Source organism: Cyprinodon tularosa, unplaced genomic scaffold, assembly GCF_016077235.1.
Source record: "Cyprinodon tularosa strain WSP-4 unplaced genomic scaffold, ASM1607723v1 ctg241, whole genome shotgun sequence".
Taxonomy (NCBI): Eukaryota; Metazoa; Chordata; class Actinopteri; order Cyprinodontiformes; family Cyprinodontidae; genus Cyprinodon; species Cyprinodon tularosa.
Window position 1 is genome coordinate 485,956 of NW_024038899.1, and position 16,485 is coordinate 502,440.

Below are 16,485 nucleotides of genomic sequence, written 5' to 3' on the forward strand. Positions count from 1 at the left end.
ACATGTGGGGCAAATATTTGATCACAGCGATGATTGCATGAACGCATTGTGCTTCTTGAAGTGCGCTGTTCTTCAGTCAAATGAGAATATCTCATCAGACCAGCATACCCATAGTCAATACGCATGCGAAAGATGTCAGATTTGCATTTATCCCTTTAGTTTTGTACAAAAAATAGACTTTAAACTACCTCAACAGGCGTGTATCCATTCAGTCATGTACAAAAGAAAAACAATTTAAGGTGAGATCGCCATATGCTTAAAAAAAAACACCAAAAAGTAAGTACTTAAATTATTTTTGTACATGACTTAAGGGATACACACCCGTTGAGGTAGTTTAAAGTGTATTTTTCTTACAGAACTAAAGGGATAAACGGGTATTGAATATTGGGTAGGCTTATATGCTGGTATGCTCATCTGACAGAACACCGTGATGCCATCGCAGAAAATGACCAAGAAGAAAGGGCGTCACCAGGTGTGGATCTGCCTGGACAAAATACAAGGCTATGGGGTGACTGCTCAATGCTCATTCACAGCAGGGTAAAATGGTTTTATATTTATACGAGTCTATAAGTAAAAGTCTTAAGTAGAATGTGGATAACTTAGAATAGAAAATCCCTTTATTGCCCCACAATTGGGAAATTCTGCTGTTACAGCAGCAAAAAGATTAGAGAAAAAATGGTGAAACAAATGTGGACCTTAGAAAAATGTATAAGAATAACATAAAGGTTAAGAGTTAAAAAATAAACAAATAAAATACTGTACTGTAAAGTGTTTTAACAATATAAATACTGTGAACCTGTAGAATAAATAACCAATATACAGCTATTGACATTTTTACAGTAATGGATATTTGGAAATAACATCAACATGAGAGATGTGCAAAATCACAGCAGCGTGTTCTGTTAACTTTCCCGTTATTATGACTTTAAATTCAACTGGAAATTCAAGAATGGAACTTAAGGTGATTGTCATTAATTTATTAATTAAATAATTAGTTAAAAGGTGTTGATGGCTGAAAATGTAAAAAAAAAAAAAAAAAAAAAAAAAAAAAAAAACTACAACATTTTGGTGTGAGTTGCTTTTATGCCGCTGTGATATTTTATATTTATGATATAAGACCAATGAGATGTTTTAGTTCTTCATATTTCCCCATGTTGACAGCCTTTAATTGGCTATAAAATAGGTATGAAGTAAAAAAAAATATATTTTTCAAGCAATTTAACAAAAAGAAAATATACATTGCAATAAAACTAAACTGAAGTTACACTACTTTACAAATAGACAGCAGGACTGGAATGATTCCAGTATTTATGTGTGAAGAAAAAGTAAATTTATGCAAGTAAAATCAGTATAAGACTAAAGAACACGTCTTGATTAAAAGCAGCCAGCTGCCAGTCAGTGTTTTTTTCTAGTGAGGAGCTTTTTTAGTCGTTTTTTGGGGCAAATAATGAGCAAACCATAGAAATATTTAGCCTTTGACTTCAGCGAGCACTTTATTTTTAAAGAAACACTGTCCTTTAACCCATGGCTCTGCTCCATTGTCACTTGTCTGTGTTGCAGATGAAACACCCACCCCTTACGGCTCCTCAGCCAATCGGCGACACATATGCCTCTATCTCAGCTCCCTGCAGGATAAATCTCTCACTGCTCCAGAGTTTGTTTATAAAGAGTTGCTTTGATTTAATCAAGCTGTAGTGATTCACTAGGTTAGATTTCAGGCCATTTATCAGCATTAATACGTTACATAATAATGACGGTATTTTTTCAGTAATGATGTAATCTAACTGTGTATTTTTCAAATATTGAAAAGGCAGTTCGGTACATTACAATCAGTCTGATGCAGCACATTACTTAAACTTGATCAATCAAAGCAACTTTCCTTAAGTGTTCTCTCTCTGTTGCAGGAAGAGAGATCTTGCAGTGCAGAGACTGAGAAGCAGCTGAGATGCAGGCATACGATTGGCTGAGGGGACGTACAGTGGGCGAGCGTTCAGCGTGCAGTGGTGGCTCACGCAGAGAGGATAGACATGAGGTTATTGGCAGATCTGCAGAGCTAATCATTGTGTTTCTAAAATGGAAACGTTCTCTGCAAACAAAAGCAAAAATGTTCCTGTTATTTGCTTCTTATGTTCTGGAGCAAAGACTTTATCCACATGGTTTACAAGCAGCTTAATCAAATAAAGCAAGGGAAATCATTTGCATGGTGTAGGCTGCAGTTATTTTTGTTTTACATGGACAAACTGGAAATCAGCTTCTGTTGAATCTGTTTAATTTTATCAAAAAGTGTACTTCACCTTAGTTAAACTGACAGAAAAGAATAATTAGTGTTATTCTTTAGCTAATTAATACGGAAGAGGATTAGGGCCACTGGAAAAAAAAAAAAAATATATAACTGATTTTTAAATTTTATTTCAGTTTAGTATGGGAAAAAAGTCAGAATTCTGACTTTTATCTCAGAATTCTGACTTTAATCTCAGAATTTTAACCTTTTCTCTGAATTTTGACTGAATAAAAAAGTGAGAATTCTTAGATTAAAGTCAGAATTTTGAGATTAAAGTCAGAATTCTGAGAAAAAAGTCAGAATTCTGAGATTAAAGTCAGAATTGCTTTTTTTTTTCAGTGGCCCTAATCCACTTCCGTAAATTAAAGACTACTAATGTTCATAAATATCAAGTTTTTAAAAATTTATCTGGCTTTATTATTATTTTATTTTAAACATTAAACTTAATAATGACATCAGCATAAATGTATTATAATTGTCGGGGCTGACTTGTGCCAGCAGACACTCCAAAATAGAAGAGATCATGATTTATATTTTTAGATATGTACTCCTTTTCATCAATTACTTATATAATTTGTTAATTAATATTAAACAATCTAAAAATGCAATAATTTTAATCCCAGTTGTACCGAAAGTTCAGATAAGGGAAAAGTAATTTAAATTCATCAAGAATTTAGATTTTGAAAGGCAACTGCTATGTTACTTTGCCTAGCAACTGATGACTTTGACTAACAAATCGTTTTAAGTAACTAGTAGCTATAAGCAGTTACTATGCATAAATAATAGTGGGGTAAAATTTATTTTTCAGTGAAAAACTAACACTATTATTAGGTAACACTGTTACTCTAAACCAGAGGTCACGGATTAGCGGACTGGAGTTCGGATCTGGACCCCAGTCCGGACCTAACCAGATTAAAACATTTTTTAAATCACTGCATGTTGTCTGACGACAGTGTCTAACTTCACTTGCGCCACCTCCTGTTAATATGGTAAAGCCATCCGGAGCGTCCGGGACCAGGCTACACGTGATACAAATTGGCCAATGAGATGTCAGTCTGGGTCGCTGCTGCTGCTACTTTTCGACACTGCAGGCAAACCTGCAAAGATGACCCTGCACATTTTGAGTATGTTTGGCTCAACCTGCTGCTGTGAAGCAGGATTCTCCACCATGAACAGAATGAAAAATAAATATGGATCCAGGTGCAAAATGAGCACCTTGATATGTGCTTGACAATGGCTTTGTCTCCATTTAAACCCAGATTTAGAGCCTTGCAGGGCAGCATAAAGCCCACTTTCATTAAGCAATTAAGATATAGAAAAAAACAAAACAGACAGTTAAGGGGTTTTATAAAATATGTAAATCAGGAAATTGTCTCTATCACAAACTGAATGATTCTTACTCTCTACTTTGAAAAAGCTTTAGAATTTGAAATGGAAAAATTATCTGATTTTTATATATATATATATATATATATTTTTTTTTTTTTTTTTACTTAACCCTGTAATGCCAAATGTATCATATTTGATACATACGGTTTCTGAAATGTTTTGCATCTGACACCTTTTGCATAATTTAATGGTAAAAACTTTGCTCAAAATCCTATTGTACACAATCAGATATACCTGATAACTACGACGGAGTATTAGGGCCACACATGAAGAGAAAAAATATTTTTGCCATGACGAGATTAAACTCGACATGTCGACTTTAAAGTCGACAGGGCGAGTTTAAACTCGCCATTTCGAGAATAAAGTTGAAATGTCATGTTGAGTTTAATCTCGACGTGTCGACAATAAAGTTTAAATTAGTTCAAGAGAGCCAACCGCTGCACAGGATACATGCACAGAATCCTATACAGTTGCAGCACGTCAAAGACTACCTTCACTCTTAAAACGCAGACTGCAGCTGTGGAGCGCGGTTTCTCTTTTCTCCAAACTTTGGAATGTCGAGATTAAAGTCGCCACGATATATCAACTTTATTCTTGAGATGGCGAGTTTAAAGTCGACACGTCGAGATTAAACTCAACATGACATTTCAACTTTATTCTCAAAATGTTTAATGTCGACATCTCGACTTTAAAGTCGACATGTCGAGTTTAATCTCGTCATGGCAAAAATATTTTTTCTCTTCATGTGTGGCCCTAATACTCCGTCGTAGATAACCGTCAGTAGAAGACTACACAAAAAATAATCTTGACTTATCACATAGTAATAAATTATTAATATCAAAAATGTATTTCTGTTTTTTTCTTTTTACGTATTTTGTTAAAAGGCCAAATAAGGACTTCAAACCAAAAAAAAGTAATTTTCTGTTTTGTTTTATTCTTGGATCGGGCTTTAAAGGGTTAAAAAGTCAATTTATAACAAAGATGCATAAACACCTGCATTTTATTTCAGGGTTTAATTCTGTTTTAAGCAACAGATTATAATTTAAAATGTCTCCGGACCTTTACAGGTTGATTTTCCTTATTCGGACCCCGCTGATTTTTCATTGGTTACCCCTGATCTAAACACTGGGCAGATGTAAACGAATAGTTAAGATGCAATGTAGGCTATTTCTATATAAAATATATATTTTCATCCTATATCTCTTTTAAAAAATCTAAATATTTTCTAAATCTCAATATATACAGTATATGAAGAAAAAAATATATACATACTTAGTCAAGTATGACATTTGGATTCACATATTTTTCTTTCTAAAAGAGCATAGAAATGTCCTCATATAGATCTAATTGATGGTTGATTCATTATTAGATTTTTTACAAATCTTTTGTGGATTCATCTTCAGTTAATTAGCCTTTATTTAGTGACCTAAAGTGACCTTTTCTTACCATCAGTCCATATTAGTCTCAGATAAGGTGATTCTGCTCCATACTGGGTTCAGTGTTAATTACCTAAGAGCTGCTTCGATTAAACCTATTGATTTCTGCAGGTCAATGTTTGCTGGAACCCTGCTTCACTAAAACATAGATTTATTTATCAATAAAATTAATCAGCCGAAGTTGGGCTGCTCCCAGAAAGCAGCACATATTGCTTTTGTGTTTCTGTCTCCCAGAGTCCCTTTTCTGGTGATAGGATGCCAAACATAAGATTCATTATTTCACATTTTATCCATTAGACGAGCACAGAAAGAAGCAAAATACTAAAGCAGAGAGAAAACTTCTGTTTCCTATACTTCAGAGGAGATTTAAACTGTAGAAAGTTGGGTTACAACATGTGGAGGTTTGATTTTGTTATCCCTGTGTTTTGCTGCACTGGTTAGCAACAATTATCCATCTGGGTCAGATGAGTCAGAGAAGTTAAACACCCTTGACAGGCCACCGGTCAGTCACTTTGAAAATGAATTAATTGACTTGGAAGTTAAGGGTTGTCTCCTCAGAGTCTGCCTGTCAAAACAAATGTACTTCTGAGGACAAACAAAAGGTCGAATGAGACGAGCTTTCCTGACTTTACCCAGAGAGAGAAAAATGAGGGAAAAAAGCTGTGGATTATCCAAAGACGAGCTGAGGAGCTCAGACTTACTGGTTTCAGGTCTTTCTTTCATAAAACATGCATGTCAGATAACGTAGTTAGCTGTTTAGATAATTTAAATATCTGGACTATTTTAAAAACAGAAAGGAAAAGATGTCAAAATTATTTTGTTTTTTACGTTTTGATGTTCTCCTGTAAGAATACGCACCAGTGAATGCATAGACCGATATCTGTACTCAAGCCTTTGATGTTTTCTTCCTGGCCTGTCGATTGTCTCTCTCCCTGCTGAGGAAAAGCATCCCCACAGCACCATGCTCACCCCACCATGTTTTATGGTTTATTACAGCTCTAATCAGACCAGACCAAATGTCTTTTAAATACTTATGTCTGCTTTATTTTTCCTCAAAGGTATTGTGGAGCATTTTCTCAAATTTATTAAAACCTACCCTCTCCACTTAAAAAAATAAATGTGCGTGCGAGAGCATGCACAGGCCCATTTCTCCTCGTGCACGCTCTGTTTAAAAGTTGCTGTTCTCATAACTCATATAAGCTTACTACAAGAAAAAGAAAAGAAAACACAAATAATGAGATCTTACCTTCATTTCTACGTCTCCTCTGAGCTGAAGGTCAAAGTAACCAAACTCATCCAGCACTTCTTTGGTGGCTGAGGATACGTGGATCTTTAAGGCTGCAACACACACCAAAAGCACAGCACAAAATGTTTTCAGTGTTGAATATAAATAGCCCCAGCACCTGAAAAAAAAACACCACTCTGTTTTTATATCAGCCTTCAACACATTCAAGGTAAGAGACAACTGAGAGGATGAGCCAGTGCAGTCAGCGCTGTCAGAAATGAGCGGCTGAGACACTAACAGTGATGAAAATCTGATTGGTTTACTCAGTTAATGCTCACCAGGCTGGAGCATGAGAGATTATTTCTGCCTGTGAAGATTCCAGATGCACAGTTTATTGCTGTCTGAGGGCCTTTTTCTGTAAGAACGGTGAATTATTCACCAGACGGGACCCAATACAGGAAAGCACTCAGTAGTTAATCAATACATCTGATGAATCAGTCGTAAACTATCCAAGCACCGTTTCATAATGATGACTGCTGTCAGTGCGAGGCAGGAGCAAGAATGCCAGCAAATACCAAGCTTAGAAATGAAACTCATCTTTTTTTAAGGATTTCAAGAACCTTTTTTATAGAATCACCATTAACAACTTATCTGAGTCAAGAGTATCTTCAAAATTAGAAGTAATCTGTCCCAGATTGATGTAAAGAAACTAGTCAGTGATGTTGCTACTTCAAGGCTGGGCTGTAATTCTTTTTATCAGGAAGTCTTGGCAATGCGGTTATACAGTAAGCCTTCAGCTTATCCGAATTACTGCAGCTGAAGTTGTTAAAATTAAATAACATATTTCTGCTTTTCTAGCTTCCCTTTATTGTATCTTTATTATTTAGGTCCAATAATGAATGTAAAATTCTCCTTCTCACTAATAAAACCCATATCTATGGAAGAAAAACGGTCTCATTGGAATCTGCCTTTTTTTAACATCGAATTTTAAACACTGAATTTCAAACACTGAATTCCTCACACTCAAATTTTATCTGGTAAAATTTCAGCTGCAAAAAATTCAGCTGCAAAAATTCAGCTGCAAAAAGTTCTGCTGCAAAAAATTCCGCTGCAAAAAAATTCAGCTGCAAAAAATTCAGCTGCAAAAATTTAGCTTTAAAAATTCAGCTCAAAAATTCAGCTGCAAAAAAAATCAGCTGCAAAAATTCAGCTGCAAAAAAAATCAGCTGCAGGCAGATTCCAATGAGACTGTTTTTCTTCCATACATATCAAGCTCTATCATATATCAGTTATTTAATTGTACACTTTCATTTTTAGACTGCAGATTTACTGTTCTTGGAGGATCTATAAGTTAAGGAGGTTGTTGTGAGGCTGTTCTTTAGAACCATCTACCTGTTTTACTCCGTGAGGCAGAAAACCTGTGTACTTTTAAGACTAGACTTAAAACTTTCCTTTTTGATAAAGTTTATAGTTAGAGTGGCTCAGGTTATCCTGAGCTATCTCTATAGTTATACTGCTATAGACTTAGACTGCTGGAGGACATAGAGACTCCTTTTCATTAGTCTGCTTCATTCTGTCTCTATTATCCAACACTATTTGTTAGTTTAACCCCTAACCTTATGTTCCCTCTGCCTTTACCTCGTCATAGTAGCTTCATCTGGTCTGGTTCTGTTCTGACACCAGGCTGTCAACAAGTTTGGTCATAGATGATAAAGTTGGCCCTGTTTTTCAGTTATTAGTCTGGGTTCTCTCCTAGACATACCTATGGGCTTAGATTTTTTTCTGGGGATAATTATATGTGCTATTTTTTTGTCCCTTTGCATGGAGATTGACTCAGAGCTCAATGCTTAACAGTTTCTTTCCTTGACTGATCCACCTACAGAGCTAGTTTAAAGTTTACTTTCCTGCACTCTGCTTCAGTTTCCTACTATTTTCTAACTTTGTATTTTTTCTGTCTTTGTAATCCTATGTTAGCTTAGTTTTCTTGTGATGGTAGCTCCATCTGGCCCGGTGTTCTCCTCACCTATGACAACCAACATCCCAGAGGGAGCCAATCAGTGAGCTCTTGATGCTAACGACTTCATTTTCTTGTACAGCAGCGTTTTCCCACTCTGGTCCTCAAGTACCTCTTCTCTGCATGTTTTAGAGGTCTCTCTGTTGCTGCACACCTGCTTCAAATAATTGCACGGGCTCCTCAGCAGCCATCAAGTGCTGCAGAAGACGTTAATCATCCCTTTGTATGGGTCAGGTGTGTTGCACCAAGGAGAGACATACAACCTGCAGAACAGTTTGTAGAGCCACTGTTCTACAGGTGAGCCCCTTGGTCTTGTGTTTCAGTAGACGTATCTCCATCAATGTTTTTTCTGAATATATTTTGAATGATCACATCAGAAGAACTTGATTGAAACAAAAAAATTCAAATCAACTGGTTAAATTTCGCAAATATTTTTGTTATGCTCACTTTTTTGACTTAAATGAAAGTAAATGATCATAAGAGACACATTTGTTGAAAAAGTCCTGATGTAGTGAATATTTACCTCACATAATTGATTCACTGTTTCCACCAAATCAAATGGCCTGTAGCATAACTAATACTAGCTGACATAATAAAGTAAGTACAGCTTGTCTGATTGTAACACATTCAGTAAAACCTCAGTCCATCACGGATCTTTAGTCCATACGACTTTTCAAAATCTGTTTCTTGTTTATTACAGTTAACTTAAACATATGACCACATTACACTTTGCATCTGTCAGGACTCCTGTCTTTGTGTTTCTGTGTTTGTCTCCCTTCATCCACCAGGAGGCGCCTGGTTTTGGTCCGCCTCCTCACACACCTGCTGATGGTTTCCTCATTAAACGGAGTGTTCTTAAGCTGCTGACTGCCACTACTTCGATGCCAGTGTTTGCCAGTTTAGGGTACTCTAGCCAAGCTTAGTTTTGCTCAGTCAAACTGAGTTTTTGTTAACCTGAGTTTAACTTTGTTTTTGTCTTTGCCTCTCGGCAGGAAGTAATCCTGCAAACTGGTTTTCTTGGACCTTCTCTCCCTGGAAGGATCAACAGAGCTTCAAGCTGAGCTGGGGTTCAAACAGGAGGTTTGGACCCACTTTCCCCAAGAGATCGTTTGAGCTTCTCACTGAGAAATGGATTATTCTCCACTTCGACCCGTTCAAGTATCGCAGGAAATCTGAGTGCCAGTCAGTTTCTCCGTTCACCAACTAACAACCGCATTCTGGGTAACCCTGTTCCGCCCTCCACCGAATCAGACAAACACTGGAACTACAGCACACAGACAGGAGTCAAGGATTCAACAACTTCTCTGGAAACGTGAGTCGGCAACCAAATCCTCTTCTCCAAGTTCATGAGTCAAATTCCCCACTGAGCCTGAACTAACCGCTGTGTCTTCCCCTCACTTTACAGTTCTGGTTGAGCAGTGTTCAGAGCAACACTTCTCCCTCTGTTTAACCTCTTCAATAAAACCCATTAAACCTTTTCCTTGGTCTCTCTGTTCGGTTTTCTGCATTTGGGTCTGAACTTTGTAACATCATGACAGCATCACCTGGTTAATTTGCTCCAATAAATGGAAACATATCTAATATTGGCTTTATATTTCTCTAAATTTTACAAGTTTACATAATCTTTCATTATTTCATATGTCATGATCAGAGCTTGGTGTCATTGTTGTTTCTCAGTTCCAACTACTGTAATCCCCTAGCTAAGATCTGTCTGTCTTTATGAATTTTGTTTAGTTGACCTAAATAGGTCCCAAACAAAAAGAGCTATGTTATTTTAATATCCATCATATTTAATTTACCTAAATAAAAAGGAATGGTGTCTTAATCATGTTAATAGGAAACAACTTTCTGTTGTTTGATCCCAAAATCAAGGTGTAGTAAAGGCATAACAAAAAAGGTATTCAAGCACACCATGTAGCTGTGATACAAATGAGTTCTGTGTTCCCAGAACATGGGCTTCTTTTAAATACATATCTCCTCTGTTAAAAATACACATCTGACAAGTGATATAAAAAAGGCACATCTACTAGGAACAGTGGTGAGAAGTTGGGGACACAAACAGTGGTGACAGAGACAGCTGCTCTCACCCTCTCCGTTGGATTCCATTCGAGATGCTGTGTTGACAGTATCTCCAAACAAACAGTATCTGGGCATTTTCAGCCCCACCACACCGGCGCACACTGGACCTGAAAAACACAAGCCGATCATTGTCACATTGCACCGTGAGATCAGGCCGACTTCATGGCCAGACTAGGATTAACGAGGTCTGAGAAACATTTCAGAAGCCACTGATAAATTATGGCAGATTAACATGTTTATGAACATCCTGTTTATTAGGTCACTACATAGGTTTTATTCTATGAGGTTGTGTTTTTCCCGCTCTCTGAGGGAGATGGATGGATGGTGGCAGTTTTGCAGTCATGTTCTCATTTTCACGGTAAGAAAAACTGCTTTATGGCAGCCTAATGTAAGGTTCAAGGCATCAGTTGCAAATCCCTCCTTCCTGCGCTACTTACAGGTGCTCTAATAACCCTTTCAGATTTTGGAGGTTCATGACATAGCAGAGGTTAGGGTTGTCAAAAGTATTGATACTGAAACGTTGTATCCGGATACAATACTCATTTTTAAAAGTATCGATACAGTGCCACCACCAGTGGCACCTAAGCAGTCATTCATCTAAAGTGCAGAATAGAGGGCAATGCACTTTCTGAACACTGTGGGATTGATTAATTCTGTGCACTTTTCAGTTTCAGACTTTTTTTGTAACAGTTGCAGCTGCTGAGAATTATTTTTGTTTCTTAACCGGTTTGGCTAGTGTCATTGCTATGTGTGCAAAGCATAGCCAAGGAAGGAACACTTAGTTTTAATTTTGTAAGTTTTTTATCAAGCGTGCTTAATACTGTGCACAGCAAACAACCTCAAAACATTGTTCTTATTGTTTATTATTGTATTTTAATTATTAATCAAAATATTTCTGTCGAAATTTTGAGTTTTTATCCTTGTGGTATCGAAAATGGTATCGAGTATCGAATATTTTCCTTAGTATCGGTATCGAGTTGAAAAGTTTAGTATCGTGACAACCCTAGCAGAGGTACCAAAAAATGTAAAAAACAAAACAAAACAAAAACCTTATCTGAAGAGGAAAGGAAGAGAAAACGTGATTCCGATCAAGGTAAGGCTCATACAGAAGTGAAATTGGGCAAGGTCTCTACTTTGTGGCAAGCCGATACAGACTTGTACCATATGGGCTAAGCTCCACTTGTGTTACCTTTGTAACTTTACAGGAATCGATTTCTCTGCAAGTTCAGTAACTTTGTGCTGTAGGGTGAGGTGAACTCAGAGGTCAGTCAGTGATTAAAACACCGCTATTTTCAAAAGGACCTATAGGGGGAGCTCCACTAGAAATTATTTAGCGAGGGTTTAAATTGGTAAAACTTTAAAATAGTTTTGCTTTACAATATGGAAAAAGCTGCTTTTTTGATGGAAAATCACAAAAAGTCATCTGAAAAACATTTTTTAATATATTTAATGCCCATTTATTCACTAAATAGCATTAACTGTCCAACAAGATAAACACTCTCCATGTCGGTTCTGTACAGCGGTCTGACTCACCTGTGTGTATACCTATCCTCAGTCTGAGCTGGTCATTCGGTCTGTGTCGGATCTTGAAGGTTTTCACCTGCTCTAACAACGCCAGTGACATGCTGGCGACCTCTCTGGCATGGAGTTTGCCATTTCGCACAGGGAGCCCGGACACCACCATGTAGGCGTCACCGATGGTCTCCACCTGCAGATCCAATCAAAAGAAACAATAGAACCTGACTCTCATCATCCCGATGCTTTTATATCCCAGCTAAACCTAAAGATGATTCATACTCACCTTATAGACGTCAAAATTATCAATTATGGCATCAAAGCATGTGTACAGGTCGTTGAGCAATGTAACAACCTGTAAGAGAAGCAGATAAAAGGTTCAACACATTTCTAGTAATCTTTTGAAGTGGTCTTAATTATCAGTTGAAAGAAACTCAACTTTATATAAATAAAAGTTTTCTGAAGGGTTTCAAAGCTTTGATTTGACTTGAGTTCAATCAGGGTTTGGTGTTCAGCTATGAGGAAAGCAAATAAGGAGATAAATAGACTGTATCAACCAGGGATGCACGATATAATCGGCCCCCTATCGATATCGGCCTGTATCGGCCTTAAAACTGAATATCGGACATCGGCCACCCCACCGATATTTAATCCGATATTTGATCAGCTTCTGAGTTTCTAAAGTCTAAAAAAAAAAAAAAATACTACTTCTTCTTCTTCTTCCTCAAAAACTTCTTTTTTACAGACTTAAAAACTTCTAAAGACGAGGGAAAAAATATTGATACATTAAAATATCATAATATCTTCATATGCTGATATATTGCCATTTAAAAACACCATATCAATCTCTTTTACTAATGAAATATTGCTATATGTCATCGTTATGCTACGAAATCCCCCGAAAATTCACGAAATTTTGCCATATTTTTATATGTTGATATATTGACGCGGTATCGATCTATTTTACTAACAAAATCTCACAAGAATTTGCAAAATATCACGAGAGTTTGTAACAGAACAATTACATTTCACGAGATTTTGAAAGTAAAATAGATCGATACCGCGTTTTTAAAAATCTATTTGATATCAGCATATGAAAATATATTTGAGTATATTATTTTTCAAAGTGTCAGAAATGGATAACAAAACTGCTATTTTCAATGACTACTTATTTTTGTCCAGCTTTAACATCGGTATCGATAACGGTTATCGGCTACATGAGTTTTAAAATATTGTCATATCAGATATCGGCCAAAATCCCAATATCGTGCATCCCTAGTATCAACTGTTAGAGCAGGTTTACACCTCACTGAATACAACATAAAACTGAGGCTTTTACATGCCTCAATTAAAACCATATTCATAATCGTGCTGTGTCAACTGCAGGAGTTGAAGGCCCAAAAGTTAATGCAAATTTTACAGTAGAAACTCCCAGGCAAGTCATTCCTTTGACCGTTTATCACATGATGGATGCCGTCTCCCTCCATGTTCTGGTTGATCTCTCAACAGCAATAGAAATACCTCATTAATATTCTCCAAACATGAAAGCGCAGCTTAGTTTGGCTGTGTGTTTTGATATACATGAAAAGCAGTCGAATGTCTAGTACACACAGTTCTGTGGAAGTGGTATGCTCCCTTTAAGACAGTATCCAAATATTTTCCTTATATATATATATATATATATATATATATATATATATATATATATATATATATATATATATATATATATATATATATATATATATATATATATATATAACTAGCAGGCTAGTTTGCTAGACAGACATGCCTGAATACAGATAGATAGATAGATAGATAGATAGATAGATAGATAGATAGATAGATAGATAGGTAAAAGCCAGTAAATTAGAATATTTTGAAAAACTCCATTTATTTCAGTAATTGCATTCAAAAGGTGTAACTTGTACATTATATTTATTCATTGCACACAGACTGATGCATTCAAATGTTTATTTCATTTAATTTTGATGATTTGAAGTGGCAACAAATGAAAATCCAAAATTCCGTGTGTCACAAAATTAGAATATTGTGTAAGGGTTAAATTTTGAAGACACCTGGTGCCACAAACTAATCAGCTGATTAACTCAAAACACCTGGAAAGGGCTTTAAATGGTCTCTCAGTCCAGTTCTGAAGCCTACACAAACATGGGGAAGACTTCAGATTTGACAGCTGTCCAAAAGGCGACCATCGACACATTGCACAAGGAGGGAAAGACACAAAAGGTTATTGCTGAAGAGGCTGGCTGTTCTCAGAGCTCTGTGTCCAAACACATTAATAGAGAGGCAAAGGGAAGGAAAAACTGTGGTCAGAAAAAGTGTACAAGCGATAGGGATCACCGCGCCCTAATCAAGATTGTGAAAAAAAACCCATTCAAAAATGTGGGGGAGATTCACAAGGAGTGGACAGCTGCTGGAGTCAGTGCTTCAAGATCCACCACCAAGAGACGCTTGAAAGACATGGGTTTCAACTGCCGCATACCTCGTGTCAAGCCACTGTTGACCAAAAAACAGCGCGAAAAGCGTCTCACCTGGGCTAAGGAAAAAAAGAGCTGGACTGCTGCTGAGTGGTCCAAAGTCATGTTTTCTGACCAAAGCAAATTTTGCATTTCCTTTGGAAATCGAGGTCCCAGAGTCTGGAGGAAGACAGGAGAGGCACAGGATCCACGTTGCCTGAAGTCTAGTGTAAAGTTTCCACCATCAGTGATGGTTTGGGGTGCCATGTCAACTGCTGGTGTCGGTCCACTCTGTTTCCTGAGATCCAGGGTCAACGCAGCCGTCTACCAGCAAGTTTTAGAGCACTTCATGCTTCCTGCTGCTGACCTGCTCTATGGAGATGGAGATTTCAGGTTCCAACAGGACTTGGCGCCATCACACAGCGCAAAATCTACCCGTGCCTGGTTTCTGTTCTAAATTGGCCAGCCAACTCCCCTGACCTTAGCCCCATAGAAAATCTGTGGGATATTGTGAAAAGGAAGATGCAGAATGCCAGACCCCAAAACGCAGAAGAGTTGAAGGCCACTATCAGAGCAACCTGGGCTCTCATAACACCTGAGCAGTGCCAGAAACTCATTGACTCCAAGCCACGCCGCATTAATGCAGTAATTGAGGCAAAAGGAGCTCCAACCAAGTATTGAGTATTGTACATGCTCATATTTTTCATTTTCATACTTTTCAGTTGGCCAACATTTCTAAAAAAATCCCTTTTTTGTATTAGCCTTAAGTAATATTCTAATTTTGTGACACACAGAATTTTGGATTTTAATTTGTTGCCATTTCAAATCTTCAAAATTAAATGAAATAACATTGAATGCATCAGTCTGTGTGCAATGAATAAATATAATGTACAAGTTACACCTTTCGAATGCAATTACTGAAATAAATCAAGTTTTTCAAAATATTCTAATTTACTGGCTTTTACGTGTAGATAGATGATAGATAGATAGATAGATAGATAGATAGATAGATAGATAGATAATTCTGAGATTCAGAGACACTGAGTGAAAAAGAATGTGAAATCCAAAAATTAGCTCGGCAAGAACTATTCATTAAAACCAACCTAAAAGGAAAGACTTTTACTAAAGATCTTAAATACACACAAACTGAATAACTGAATATTTTTTGCAATTATTTTTGAACTTGTAAGCGTTTCCCTTCTATCAAAGATTGAAAGCTGAGCTGTGCTTTCTGCCAGACTCCACCACATCATTTAGTTTAGTGGAGATCCTGGGCTTCATCATCCCCAGAGTCTAGAGGCCTCACTCAGATAATGTGACTCAACTCTGCGTCAACATCTCCCATCAAACAGCTGTACTATTTTCAGTCCCAGCCTGTGTGTGTGGGAACGCACACTCTGGAGGTAGAAGCCTGATAACGGCGAGCTCTTTAATGCATTAGTGGAGCCATCACGACCCTGAGATGCAGAGCAGGAATCCCCTTGCTCTGGTTGGAAAAGATGCTCTGAAGGTGGCGTACCTGCAGGGGCGTGCTCTCCGCAGACAGAGACGTGAATCCGACAATGTCGCTGAAGTAAATCGTGACACTGTCGAAGGCCTCCGCCTGCACTGTTTCTCCTCGTTTTAGCTGCTCTGCGGCTGAGCTGCAGAAAGACAGAAAAGTCAAGAAGGAAGAAACAGATTTAGCTCAAAGTCAGAAAAGTTTTCTTAGCTTTTATCCAAAGCTCCTCAGATCTGGCTGAACGCCTGGCCACTACAATCATCCCCAGATGTCGGTTTATCTCCTCTCACGTTAATTTCCCTTTAATCAAACAATACCAAAGGCAAAGACATCTCAGAGGCAGAGGTCGGTTTGTTTAATTCTAGAGTTTGGTGAGAAATCAAATCTTTCGTTTCTCTCAGGCCCTTTTCCCATCTGCCTAATTTGGACATGATGAGCGAGGTAGAAAGGGATAAACGTTTGAGATAGGCTGAATTATCTCCGTTCTGCTGTCTCCCTTTAATGAGCTGTTTGCCTTCATGCTTTCTCTGCTTCACTTTTTATCTACAGATGGATCACACTGCGGGGA

At 37.4% G+C, this 16,485-nt stretch overlaps 1 protein-coding gene across 1 annotated transcript in view; it reads right to left on the minus strand.

The window, feature by feature from the left end:
- Positions 1 to 16,485, minus strand: part of LOC119785164 (atrial natriuretic peptide receptor 2) — a 131,770-nt gene that overhangs the window by 1,392 nt on the left and 113,893 nt on the right. Inside the window, exons 17-21 of the mRNA XM_038287617.1 lie at positions 15,936 to 16,059; positions 12,226 to 12,294; positions 11,958 to 12,132; positions 10,433 to 10,531; positions 6,353 to 6,444 (exon numbers count right to left, since the gene is read on the minus strand). Of these exons, the coding sequence (XP_038143545.1) occupies positions 6,353 to 6,444; positions 10,433 to 10,531; positions 11,958 to 12,132; positions 12,226 to 12,294; positions 15,936 to 16,059 (559 nt within the window). The remainder of the gene's footprint in view (positions 1 to 6,352; positions 6,445 to 10,432; positions 10,532 to 11,957; positions 12,133 to 12,225; positions 12,295 to 15,935; positions 16,060 to 16,485) is intronic.